The sequence below is a fragment of the Suillus paluster genome (assembly GCF_016628075.1).
Source record: "Suillus paluster strain FC165 chromosome Unknown EDB91scaffold_15, whole genome shotgun sequence".
Classification (NCBI taxonomy): Eukaryota; Fungi; Basidiomycota; class Agaricomycetes; order Boletales; family Suillaceae; genus Suillus; species Suillus paluster.
In genome coordinates this window covers 675,674-689,755 of record NW_024537575.1, presented here as the reverse complement: position 1 = coordinate 689,755, position 14,082 = coordinate 675,674, and the positions used below count along the sequence as shown (strand labels likewise).

General features: G+C 45.7%; 3 protein-coding genes across 3 annotated transcripts; 2 read left to right on the top strand and 1 right to left on the bottom strand.

Moving 5' to 3' along the window:
• Positions 1-1,324: 1,324 nt before the first annotated feature.
• On the top strand, positions 1,325-2,677 carry EDB91DRAFT_1080619 (uncharacterized protein; the record flags this gene model as incomplete). Its single annotated transcript, XM_041315256.1, has 1 exon — positions 1,325-2,677. One exon carries the CDS (start codon positions 1,325-1,327, stop codon positions 2,675-2,677), a length of 1,353 nt encoding a protein of 450 aa, XP_041179279.1.
• Positions 2,678-3,712: 1,035 nt separating this feature from the next.
• Positions 3,713-5,726, bottom strand: EDB91DRAFT_1080618 (uncharacterized protein; the record flags this gene model as incomplete). Its single annotated transcript, XM_041315255.1, has 9 exons — positions 3,713-4,092; positions 4,159-4,327; positions 4,440-4,664; positions 4,717-4,871; positions 4,974-5,023; positions 5,137-5,248; positions 5,370-5,386; positions 5,528-5,552; positions 5,591-5,726. 9 exons carry the CDS (start codon positions 5,724-5,726, stop codon positions 3,713-3,715), a joined length of 1,269 nt encoding a protein of 422 aa, XP_041179278.1.
• A 3,003-nt stretch (positions 5,727-8,729) lies between these two features.
• On the top strand, positions 8,730-8,984 carry EDB91DRAFT_1050333 (uncharacterized protein; the record flags this gene model as incomplete). Its single annotated transcript, XM_041313524.1, has 1 exon — positions 8,730-8,984. A coding segment is annotated over one exon (255 nt), but the record flags the coding sequence as incomplete, so codon positions are not given.
• Between the last annotated feature and the right edge of the window lie 5,098 nt (positions 8,985-14,082).

Here is a 14,082-nt window from a genome sequence, read left to right as displayed (position 1 = left end):
GTTTTGCGAGATTTTCATGTTTCTGCCATTGAGCCAGTGCGATAGGGTCAGGAGGGGATGTTGTGGTAGTTCCTCCAGGATGTTATAGGGTGAGCCGACGGGCTTGGGGTTTGTTCCATTGAACTGTTTCCATAGCTCCTTTGCTTCGATGGCGACCTGGAAACGCAGTGAGAAGATTGCCCAGTTGGTGCCCTTAAGGTTGAGCTTGGGCACGTTTGTGGGCAGCATATCGGTGGTGATGGGGACAGTAGTTGACATCGTGTATTGCCAGCTTGTGGCAGGGAAATGTGAGACGTTGAGCTTCCTTCAGAGCTCAGGGCTCATAACCTAAAAGGTTAATACAATCGCGCGGGTCTAGATTAAACAGACTCTCTACAGAAAGTAAGCATAGGTGAATGAAAGTGAGAACTAGGTATCTTTCCTCAGATCGTGCGCGCTGTAGGGAGTATCCCTACGCTAGGCTCGTATCCACCACTTTTCCAATGCATCAGGCGTCCATCCGACATCCATCCAACACCTATCCATTCCATCCAATACACATCCGCTTTTCGATGACATGCGGATACCTTCGGATCTCCTCCTATAGCTCACTGCATCCGTCCTGTACACGTCCATTCTACCTCATTGGTACGTACTCACACACATTTTTCTTGTTACTGACTGAACACAGACATATCCTCTCACACTCCAGTATTTTTCGGATACCTTATGGCATGGTCTAGACTTGCTACCTATATATCTATGTTCCTTGAAAATACTGTGCCCTATAAGCATGGAGGGTTTCGAAAAATACTTACTTCATGTAACTTTCTCCCACTTTTCCTGCACCCTACCAGAAGATCGCTTTGACTTATACTCACTATCCATCCAATCTTTAATGAACTTCCTTTGATTTTGATTTGCATCCTGTCCAATCTGCAAGTGCCATCTGCTCCATCCGACGAATCCGTACATTTCACATCCTATCCGTTTCATCTGCTTTTGCGGATCTTTCATCCTATAGGGTCTCTTTAGACAGAGACTAGTATTTTCCCCAGTAGCAATCCCCTTAAGGGTCGAACGTGCTTGTTTCCAAGCGAGGCAGCAGGCAGCAAAGACCCAACTGTGTAGTAGATCGGATTCTCGCTACTGCACTTGTTGTACCCACAACTGGAGCCCACCACAAGGGGATCATCTGGGAAGCTAGCAGTCACTTTAGACCTGTTCCTATCCGCTTTCTATCCATTTTTTTTTCTATCTGTTCCGATCCGCTTCACTGTCAAGGAATCGCGCATAGTGTTCCTCAACCCAGTCCTAATGCCTAACACTTGCACCCCGCATAGAAATGTCATCCGCAATGAGCTTCATGCCTCCGAGCACATCGGACATCGCACCACGGTTTACTGGTATCGCTTCGGAACCACTCCCCTTCTTCCATGAAGTTGCGCGATTAGTGGATATCGTTGGATTATCGGATCCGGCTTGCATCAAGGCAGCCCTGCGGTACACAGAAGAGGACGAGGCAGACCTATGGACCTACCAGGAGGAATCATGCGGTGATAACTATGAGGAGTTCGCTAATGCAGTCTTGCAACTTTACCCAGGATTCTGGGGTACGCACTACTATCAGCAGGAACCAGTTGAAGTCATCATCGACGAAGCATTGGAAGCTAAGTCCCCTGCACCCGACCCATCTGCTGAGGTATCTGCATGCATCACGGATGATCTACCCTCTGAGGAATACGTCCATTGGAGCGACATATTTGACCCTTTTACAGACGAATCGACATTTATTGACAAACTACCATTCTTTGACAACATCGAACCATCCGCTATTTCACAGGCATCGGATAGCGGATCAGATACTTACCCACAGATCATCGCACCACTAGCCAGCTCAACCTGTCCGCTTGTAGACTTGAATCCATCTGACAGAACCGCACGTATTACTAACGAATCCGCTTTATCCGATTTTCCGTCCACCGTTTTCACATTGCATGACCCTAGCTCGCTTCCAGTACTCCGTGTAGTTACTCAGAAGGCAGGCGTCATGGATGTTGATTTTCCGTCCACCATTTCTGCATCACATGACCCTAGCTCACTTCCAGTACTCCATGTAGTTACTTGGAAGGCAGGCGTCATGGATGTTGATTTTCTGTCCGCTGTTTTAATCGTTGCATTCATATTGCGAGTTCAGTCTATTTTACATCTGGGTCTCTTAAGGAGACATCTCGAGTTTAGTTCCACATTCCCATCCGATGATTTTCGGGTCATCCGGGATATTCCCGATGATCGCATAGGGTTATTAGCATCGTACCCGCACAGTCATTTTAACAATCTGCATCGGATAGAATTTAGTTCCGACCCACAGTCACACAAAGCCTATCAACCCGTGTCTATGCTGCACATGTCACCATCACACATCTCATCCGCACTTTCTGCACTTAGGATACGTCGGATAGCATCGATCCAAACCTTACAGGAAACCACGCACACTGCATTCCAAGTACACGACCAACCTCCATCGCATGCACCCGCACCATCTGATACGACCCGCTCCCATACATCCGATACTGGGATACATCTGAACGAGCGGATCCCTCATATAGTCCAACAGTCATATTGGTACCAAGTTCACCCATCCACTACACCCATCATTCGCATTGCCCCTCATCATCACGCATTGAGCACGGATTGACAAACACAAGAGTACATCTCACCGGGTACTAGCCTGCCATCTGAATATGACATCTCGGATCATATGGTAGGAATGGACGTTGACAAGTCAGACGAAGAGGAACCCGATCCCAACATGGGCGCATAAACGATCATTTCCTGCATATCATCCGACCATCATCCATTCATTGTCCATTCATCACCCATTCATCGCCCGCTACCCATCCGACCTGTCTGTCACCCGATCCATCTGTCATCCGCCAATCACCCATCCATCATCCGCCCACTATCCATCCACCATCCGATCCAATTCGACAACCTGATCACACTCGTATATGTCCAGCTACCTGATCACTTTCCATGCCACTTGGATGACCAGGAGGTCATCATGCAAAGTCTGAGGGAGAAATACATCGGAGAACCAGATCGCAAATTTTGCACATTTTCATGCTCCATTCCACATCTAACTTGACACCCTTACAGTACATATCCACTAACCCGAAATCATAGAACAACAACCGCAAAAACATCATCAGAGTACTTAGTATCTGTTTTACCCCGGGTTTCGTCCGGTGATCTTTTTCTCGATCCGTACTCAATCCATCCGCTATCCGACTCACATCCGCATAGACATCCGCTATATACTCAACATCCGATCCGATTAGACAGTAAGTGCACACATAAACCACAAAAGATTTGTTTTACTTTGCACGCATGAAGCGGCACCATGCACATTTTATTTCATGTTATACATATTCATCTGTTACATCTGAAGCACACCATCCACAGATACTCGAGAAGAAAAGGGATAATAACAGTTAATGAAGACAAGTCGGATGAGCTATCCGCAAACCACTTGTATCATTTCCGCTGTTTCATCGGATCCGCATGCAGTGTTACTTACAATCAATTACTCACTCTACTTAGGTGCCAATGGGGATTAGAATCGGACATGGACAAGGACATTGGATTGAGTACAAACAGATATACAAAAAGTACATTGGAGCGGATTGTTCTACAGATCATCCGCAGATTCATCGGATACAACACAAACACCTTACATGCGATCCACCAACTTCGCCTCCATCTTCTTCAGGTCATCCACCAAGTCATATGCCAATTCGTACATCTTCAAAAGCTTACCTTGCACAAGGCGCAATCCATGATGAAGCTCATCATTTTCCATCCGCATTTTCGACTTCTCATCCTCATATTCATCGACATTGATTGCACGGCCTTTTCCCTTGTTAGTCTGACGAGTAGGACGGGGACAAATACAACGAGGCGGCAGATTGGCTGCAACCTCAGATTCCCCATCCGATGAAGCATCCTTAGCAGCAGAGTCCAGAGTAGGAGACGAGACCGTGCGACGGATAGACCCGCTCACAGATGCACTGACTGCAGACGCCCTGCTAACATCAGCCTTCTCTCTATGCGCTACATACAAAGACGTCAGCCATCCGACATCTATCCGATATCTATCCAATCCCATCCAACACTCACCTGCAGAACAAGAACCTGTCGCATAGTCACACGATTGCTTCGCAGTCCGGCAGGAAGTGCAACCCTGACCCTTCGGACCCTCACAGACAAGTTCCTTTCCCTGGCATCGAGTGCATGGAGGAGTATGCACCACATGCATCGGATCGATCGGAGCTTTAGCACTCATGCACTAGCGGATGGGTATTGATTAATGCGGATAGCTTAGACACATAGAGACCACTCACTGGTGGTAACTTTGATCGAGTTGCCCGAGAAACCCCAGGTATATCCGGGATGCTCACCTCCATCACCGACTTCTTCCTAGTCACCATCCCAGTCGCAACACTCGTTGTATCCTGCTGAATTGGCTCAGGCGTCCGGATAGCGGCTGCCTTCAACGCGCTGACCTGTCCGCAGAAGTGCTCATACATCGATTGACCCGCATCACCTGCAATCACTTCATCCACAGATAGCCCAAGGACAATGCCCTTCCCCCTTCCAACTGTTATGCATGCCTCCAAGCAAGTCTACCATCCGATGAATTAGCACTAGAGAGTGTCACAACAGAGTCGGACGCACTGTCAGATCTACCCATAGCTGCATCCAATCCTCCTTCTCCTCCAGCAACTCATCCTTATCATCTGGTACTGATTTAGCTGCACCCGCTAGCTGTTCACGGATCACATCGAATTCGCGTCGGATATGTTCATCCTCATTTGAATCAGTTGCTAAAGCTGCAAAGGAAAAGCCGGACATGTCAAAAGATCGATAGAGATGTTGAGAGACAAAGGAAGGGGGGGAAAGTTGAAAGAATAGAAGCACTACATGCCTTGCACATGCATGTTTATCCGTCTTCTCGCGTTTCACATCCATCAGAAGTCCACAGCTGCATTCTCGGGTTCCATTGTCATAGATCTGGAGATCCGGTTCATCCGATCCGCATCATGTGACCTTTCCACCAGAAAATTGATAAGTCCATTCACACTGGTACCAACTGACCAGGGATGGTCAGTATCTAAGTCCCTGGCAGGTGTAGGGAGTATCCCTACGCTAGGCTCGTATCCACCACTTTTCCAATGCATCAGGCGTCCATCCGACATCCATCCAACATCTATCCATTCCATCCAATACACATCCGCTTTTCGATGACATGCGGATACCTTCGGATCTCCTCCTATAGCTCATGCATCCGTCCTGTACACGTCCATTCTACCTCATTGGTACATACTCACACACATTTTTCTTGTTACTGACTGAACACAGACATATCCTCTCACACTCCAGTATTTTTCGGATACCTTATGGCACGGTCTAGACTCGCTACCTATATATCTATGTTCCTTGAAAATACTGTACCCTATAAGCATGGAGGGTTTCGAAAAATACTTACTTCATGTAACTTTCTCCCACTTTTCCTGCACCCTACCAGAAGATCGCTTTGACTTATACTCACTATCCATCCAATCTTTAATGAACTTCCTTTGATTTTGATTTGCATCCTGTCCAATCTGCAAGTGCCATCTGCTCCATCCGACGAATCCATACATTTCGCATCCTATCTGCTTCATCCGCTTTTGCGGATCTTTCATCCTGTAGGGTCGTTTTAGACAGAGACTAGTATTCCCCAGTAGCAATCCCCTTAAGGGTCAAACGCACTTGTTCCCAAGTGAGGCAGCAGGCAGCGAAGACACAACTGTGTAGTAGATCGAGTTCTCTCCGCTGCACTTGTTGTACCCACAGCGCAAAGGCAAACGTCTAAGGTAACAGCTCGCATCAATCAGTAGTTAAATAGATTGAGTGATCTTGTAAGGTCGAATAAGTGTATGAAACCATAACAATAAGTAAAATGGCGCTGGCCAAAGCGATCAAAAGATTCAGTAAGTACAATCAGTGAAACATATCATAAGAGCGCACAAAGAAGCATACGTGTCGCTGGACAATAACGAAAACCAACAAGATCATATGATGATGCGCTCGGCTGCGGGCGCGCTTGTTATTCCAACACCTACTTATATATATAACATTGAAGAGGAGATATCTGAGTATGAAAGAAATCAGCCAATGAGAAAAGAGTTGTACAATGCTGCAGATGACTGATCATGACGTTGTGATATATAAGCGATGAGTAAGACGGTGACTAAAGAGAAACCCAAGATCCAACAGGTACTTCTTCTGAAAGCTGAGATTGTTCTAGCCCGTGGAGTTGGGGAACCAATTGGAGATGCAATGGGTGATATGTGAAGAGGTGAAGATGTGACAGGAAGCAAAGTCATGTGACTGGTTCAGTAACTAGAAGTAGCCAAAGGAAAACCAAGAAATGAAAAGTGATTTGTGTTTGGAATTCGTGACATACTGCACATCCAGAAGCTGAAGGATGCATCCAAGATCTGGGAAGAGATATGTCAGATCCATGAGGGGAAGACAGAGCTGGTCCAGATAGACTTATGTTGACGGATGCAAGAGATGAAGTGCGATGAGGGAGGAGACATCAGATCTCACTTCACCGAGCTCATGAGGCTCCATGAACTGCTTGCAGGCATGGGCGTCGCGATTGCTGATGTGGATTTTCATGTGATCATCCTTAGCTCCCTCCCTGAATCATATCGCCCACTCCTGTCGTCCATCACAGCAGCCTGAAAGATCACAAAAACTCCTGTCACCTCCTATGAGCTAGTCACCATCATAACTGAAGAGTACGAGCACAGACAGCTCACCAAACTGACGTCCCGGCAAGAAGGAAGCTAGCGCAGCTCTCGCTGCAAAGGAGACAAGAGGAAAAGGCCAGACCTCACCATCCTCCACCAATAAGACCAACCCCAATGTTACCTGTTTTAACTGTGACCGAAAGGGCCATTACAAGATGGACTGTTGGAGGCCTGGAGGGGGAAAAGAAGGGCAAGGTCTGAACCTGCAGAGGAAGAGAGGCAAAAAGACACAGAAGCAAGCGGCTAACTCTGCAGCAGAAGCCGAGTCTCAAGACCAATATGCCTTCATCATGTCAGACTTAGCAAGTGTAGTGAGAGACCTGGGCTTACCTATCAAGAAGAGAGGTGCAATTGTGGACTCGGGTTCAACATTGCATTTTTGTCCAGATCGATCAAAGTTCAGTAACTTCATTACTATTCCTCCCCAAGATGTCCATACAGCAGATGGTTCGACTCTCAGTGCGATCGGATGAGGAGATGTCCAGATTGACCTACCCCTTGGTGAGAAGCACACAACGGTAACACTGAAGAATGCACTATACACAGCCTACCATGGCCTTTACCCCTCATCTCGACCAATCGCATCACGGCAGGTGGCCTAGCTGTCCTGTTTGAAGGCCGAATGTGCAAGATCCTGTCAAAAGGGCCCCTGTGCCGTGTCATAGCAGATATTCCTCAAGTTGAGGGCCTATATAGTGTGGTAGCAAGTCGTCAGAAACATCACACTAATGTCACAACCATGAAGCTCACCATTAACGAGGCACATCACATCCTCGGACACATCTCTCAAACTGCCGTCATGGACATGGTGAAGAAGGGCCTGATCATGGGCATCAAAATTGACACTAACTCAAAGCCAGAGTTCTGTGATGTCTGCGTCAAAGCAAAGTCAGCTTGAAAGCCATTCCCAGATGAAACTATGACCCGTGCACTCACCTACGGAGAGTTAGTGCACACGGACCTCTGGGGGCCAGTGCAAACCACGAGTTTAGGTGGGTGCCTATGCTATATCAGCTTTACTGATGACTATAGTCGTCAGACAAAACTTCATTTTTTGAAGCTCAAGAGCAAGGCACTCATCGCATTCAAGGCATATGAGATGTGACTAGCGCATCAATTGCCAGGTGTTTGCCTGGCAAAAGTCTGTTCGGACCGAGGGGGAGAATATCTGAGTGCAGATTTCAACAACTACTTGCATCAGCAAGGTATTGAGCGTCAACTGACAGTACACGACTCACCCCAGCAGAACAGCGTGGCAGAACACCTTAATTGAATGCTAGTAGAACACGCGCATGCAATGCTTATTGGGAAGGACTTGCCAAAGTACCTGTGGGCCGAAGCGGTCAGCTGTGCCTGCAAAAGCTACGAGGGCAAATGTCCCTGGCTTGTGCTCAAGGGGGAGTGTTGGAATCTGAATAATCCAAATAATCAGAGACAAAGAAAACTGACAGATCTGAAATGGTTGACTGAGGGAGAGTGACAGGTGGTCCAAGCCCAAGCCAAAATAGACATTGACGAGCAACATGTTGATGTTGGCTCGTGTCCTGCAATAACCTACCTATTAGTTTGATATATTTTTTGTTACTATCCAGTTTACTATAAGAACGCAAGCAGTAGCATGAGCGCATCTCAGCTTCTTTCAAGAGACTGAGATGTGAGTTAATAGTCTCTACATATCAATTAGGACGCAACTAACGAGTCCCTAGTATACTTGTTTATTAGGTACTTAGCTCGTTAGATGAGCTTCTTTCAAGAGACTGAGATTATACTTGTTTATTAGAACGTCCCCGAAGGCCCATGATATATTACTCATCACACAAAGGCCCCGCAGAAGTCCCTTTGAGTTTTATGGAGTCCCCTCGCTATGAGGGACAGATATGAGTTTTCAATTCCACAGTATTGACATTCTTTGCACCATCAGACTTGAGTGAAATTGGTGGGATGAAATGCAAGCATATTTGTGTGTCCCCAAAATGGAGAAATGGACATGCACATAAAGACTGTGTCTTCATAATTACTGACCCACATGCTCCCAGGAATGCAGGGCATGGATATTGCTCAAGTACTCACATTCTTTTCCTTTCAGTTGCAAGGGGGATATTATCCATGCACAGTTGTCCACTGGTTCAACTAAGTTGGTGATGCACCAGATGACGAGATTGGAATGTGGATGGTGAAGCCATCTTCTATCGATAATCATGTGCACTTCGCGGTGATCCATGTGGACACCATAGCATCAGTAAAACACCCAGTTCCTTATCTTACTTATATTTAACTTTTCTCATGCAATAAGCAAAAATAAGCAAGGGTGAAAATAAGTAGACAGCGAGTTGAAAAAGGCCACTTGTCATCTGGATTTCTACTTATTATTTCACTTGTTTTCCTTTTTTGCATGCAAAGCAAATTCTCATTCAATAATAAGTGCACTGAAAGTGGTAGGAAAGTGTCATATACCTGATCTGACCGCTCCGATATTGATATCCACTCCGCTTTCCAACCCCCTCCACTCCATCCATCCTCCGCTCCATCCAATCACAAGTCCACATTCCGCCCCTACACTTCCGCTCAACCACTCAACCAGTCCCCTTCCATAACCTCTCCATTCAACTGGACCTCTTTCCCCTTTTAGATATATACTTTCCCCTTCGGTACATAGACCCTTACTTCTGGATCACCGGTAATTCCTATTACCACCCGATCACTGATCTGACACATACATATTGATATCTGCTCCGACTTATGTCTTCGCCTGTGTAAAGTACTTCCAAACTATATCCTTGGTACATAGCTTTACAACATAGTTATCCTGATCACTGCCTCATACATAGAAGTATATAACATATCATGTACTTAGATATTTTCCTCAGTCTTAATATTACTCGTCTTCTCGCAGTTACCTCTTGTGAGAATTCTCAGTAGGACCTTGCCTCCTCTGGACACAAGTCTCAACTTGTTATCACCTCTGACCCTCCAACCCTCCGCTCCGACTTAGAGCCGTGCTCTAAGTGCTCCCCTTATTCCTCCGCCCCTATTAATATTCCCCTTGTCCCTTTTCCCATCCTCCGCCTTCCTGTCATGAATGTTACCAACTGCATCTAAATTTCGATTATCAACCCTAAGTCACCTTATCCGATAAGATTAGATTAGATAGATCCCTGATAAGATAGATGGATAACCGATTAACGATCACTATCTTTACATCACATCTATACTACATCGACGTCATCCATCTATATCCGTAACCCTAGACATACGAACATCCTTAGAAGTCCTACGATTAGGCACGGGTTACATCATAAGCATCTACACGCCTCTATGATCGAACCATAACCGAGAGTCCTTTATGAGCTATCTCTCGAAGAGTCATTATCCCTTTAACATTGCAGACCTTCACTTCCCACACATGACATGTTAAGAGTTACCTCTGTCATTCACCGAACCCCTTACATTAGAACCTGTTGCACAGTCACAGCTAAACCCTGAACCCCTATCACAGAAGCACCGCTCATAGAGAAGCATGCTAATTACCGAAGACCCTGGAGAACCCTTAGATCCGATCGTACCTGATACATCTCCAGATCCCATCTCTTATCGAGATCCTTAATTACCGCTCGAGACTTCTTGTCACAGAACTCTCTCACCCTTCTTAATCTCCGCTCACCCTGAATAGAAGCAGTCCCTGAGAACCCTGCTTAATCACCGATACCCTTAAACCCTATGAACCCTCTACCCTTTCTTTCTTGTAGTTGATTGGTTGATAAGACGCCCTATACCCTAGGCGCAATGTTATGATCTTAGATAGATATATCACTACCTTTCATACTCAGATATCTCCGCTTAGAGAGTAGTATATAGTTTAGGTCGTAGTCAGTAGTACTCCTTAGACTTAACCTCTTCGTTCCTACCCAGTGTAGACTCAGACGTTCACTCTCAATATCATCTCTTTGCTCTTATCCTTGACGAGTCCTAGTGGTTGTGTTAGGCCTTTACCATTTGGTGAACGCTGATCATAACACTTCCCGCTCCTACCAAGCCTTCCCCCTGCTCCTATCCATCCTCCGCATCACTCCCTGCCTTCTCCGCTCTGCTCCTAGTTGGCTTGCCGCTAGTAGCTCTTACTTCCTGACTGTCATATCCCGTACCTCCGGATCTACTTCATTAAAGTCTGGTCCTCCATCTTACTATTCCGCCCAGTGCTCCGCCTTCATCTCCACACTCACCCCTAACTCCTTTTAGATTAGCTATTGCTCCAGTTACCAGTTATGTTCTTTCCGCTATGCTTATTGATCCGTCCATTCCTACTTCATTTCTGACTTCACTGCTTTGATCCACTACACTTAGTAATAGACTTTCCACATGCTTCATACATAGCCCTTACCTTTGCTGACTGATTTACTTACATGTTACCTACAGTATATAAACCCCTGTAATACTCCGGAACTCCTCAGTTCGAATATCATCTTAGTTCTGCTCATTCCTGCAATCTCTGGACTTGAGTCTCACCTCTTGTCCACCTCCGAGTCTTAGGGGTTAAACCTTTGGACTACTTCTCCGGCTCTACCTTAGGGTAGTCTAACCTCTGTTCAGTTTCTACTCCAGACTTCCATAGTAGCCTTACTCCATCCCCGTATAAACCTTCCGGAGTTCCGCCAAACTCCACCGACACTAAGTCCTCCAGAACTCCCCAGACTTCCGTCGGACTTCCCCTCTGTCCCCCAGAAATTAAAGGGCACGTACTCGGGTAAGGGGCGCAGTGCATGAGCTGAAGCCAAAGCCCTTTGAGTAACCTCTCCCTTGAGCACGACCTTAACACTGGCCCTCAAAGCGGACAAAAGCGGTCCACTCGTCCTATCGTCGGACCCACTCCAAATTTGGGGCACGTACTCGGCTAAGGGCGCAGTGCAAGAGCTGAAGCCAAGCCCTGACCCCTCTGCCTCCTGAGCCAGCACAGTACCTAACAGAAAGCAAAAGAAGGGGAACCGCCTGAGTGAAAAATGCGGAAATTAAGGAGGCAACATACAGAAATCTACCATACTAAAAAGTAGTTAGAGAGTGAGCAGAGGTACCATAGACCTGAAACAATGCAATACAATGAGACGAAAAAATGAGTGACAAGATACAAATGACAACAACATAAAGCAAATAAGTGGTGCGAGGTGATTGTGCCACGTCAGAGCTCTCAGAGATGGCCACATCTGCAGGTCGTTGGCCGAATAGAAATGGTGATCAAGTTCTATTCAGAGAATAATTGTGAGAGGCGTAGGCAGGAACAGAGAGAAATAACAGACAATTGTGACAATGAAATAAAACCATGGTATAGGATCAGCAAGTTTTCACGTTGGGCCACATTGCTCGCCTAAGATAGTACTGTATCATGCAGCATTCTGAGCAGTTGTTTGCATCCAAGAGATGGGTTGACTGACCTGACCTGGCAACACTATTTTACTGTAATCACCAGCATTGCATGTAGGGTGCCGTCGCAGTCTACATATACAGTATCACTAAAGAAACACAGTAAGTTCAAAGAGAGAGTCACAAAACACATTGGTGGATAAAAGCAGTGCTACAAGCACTCATCCCGTGATGCGAATCAAAGTAAAGAAGCTTAAAGAAGACTTACACGTCCATGGGCCAATTATCTAACGAGTTGGAGATTATGACAGTATCCTTGTCGGATTCGATGCCTGTGTAAATTTGAGGTTTGGTAATATCCAGCAAGGAAGTGAAGGATAGTTCTATATGAATAACAAAAACCTTCACTATGTCTTGGCTTCAAATGAATCAGAACAATAAACCTACCCCTCAGGTACAAGCTTCACTCATAACAACTGAATAGATTGAGAAAGGACTGTTGGCGAATTGGTGTTATGACCTGAGTTCACCAAATGGTAAAGTCAGACAACAACCACTAGGACTCGGTCACAGATGATGATGATCAACAGATAGGATTGAGCATGAACGTCTAGGTCTACTACAATTGTAGAGAACAAAGAGGTTAAGTCTAAGGAGTACTTACACTAACTAACCTACTTTTATACATAACATTGAATAGGAGATATCTGAGTATGAAAGAAATCAGCCAATGAGAAAAGAGTTGTATGATACTGTGGATGACTGAGCATGACATCATGATATATAAGCGAATGAGTAAGACGATTACTAAACAGAAACCCAGGATCCGACCGGTTCTTCTTTGGGAAGTGAGATTGTTCTAGCCCATGGAGTAGGGGAGCCAATCGGAGAAGCAACAGGTGATATGTGAAGAGGTGAAGGTGTGACAGGAAGTGAAGTCACGTGACCGGTTCGGTTACTCAAAATAGCTAGAGGGAAACCAAGGAACAAAAAATGATTCGTGTTTGGAATTTGTGACATTACCCCCTTTCTAGGATGAGCATCCTCACGAATGTAAGATGGTCGTATATTTTTTTGTCTCCATTCGAGGAAACCGGGTGTCTGTAGAATTGGAATGACAGAACAAGCGATTTGATGTGATTTTGGAGCATCAGGGTGTGTGGTGTAAAATTCGCTGACTAATCTGGGGGAGTTCTTCAGATTTTCCTCACTTTCCCATGTCGCTTCTTCTAATGGATACCCCTTCCATTTTACTCTGTATTCTAGTTTCCGTTGGTGCATTCTGCTGCTTATTACTTGTTCTACTTGATACTCTTCTTCAGATTGGACTATTTCTGGGGGTGGACGTATGGGGGCAATTCACGGCATTAGTGTGGAAGTTTTGTGGGGTGTGAGTAATCCCACATGAAATATCGGATGGATCTGATATGATTGTGGCAATTTGATCCGTTGCTTATTCGCTCGAGTATTTCGAAGGGGCCAAGACGGCGGTCTGACAACTTCTGACTTGGGCGCCGTTGTTTGATATTTTTGGCGTCTAGCCAAACCTTCTGTCCAACTTCCAATATTGGTATGTCCTTTACTCCATGATCATAGAATCGCTTCATCCGGTCATTTGCTATTTCTAGTGTTGCCTTGGTTTCTTCCTGCACTTCTTTCATTTCAGCTACTCTCTCATCGGCCAGAGGGACGGTATTAGAGGAATTGGGAGCAATGACAAATTCGGGGTTATAGCCGTAGAGGGTTTTGAATGGGAAGTGTCCAGTAGTTGTAATGGAATTATTATGTGTAAATTCTGCAATAGGAAGCCACAATACCCAGTCATTCTGACAATAAGACGTGAAGAGTCAAAGATATTGTTGTACTTCTGCATTGACTCGTTCAGTTT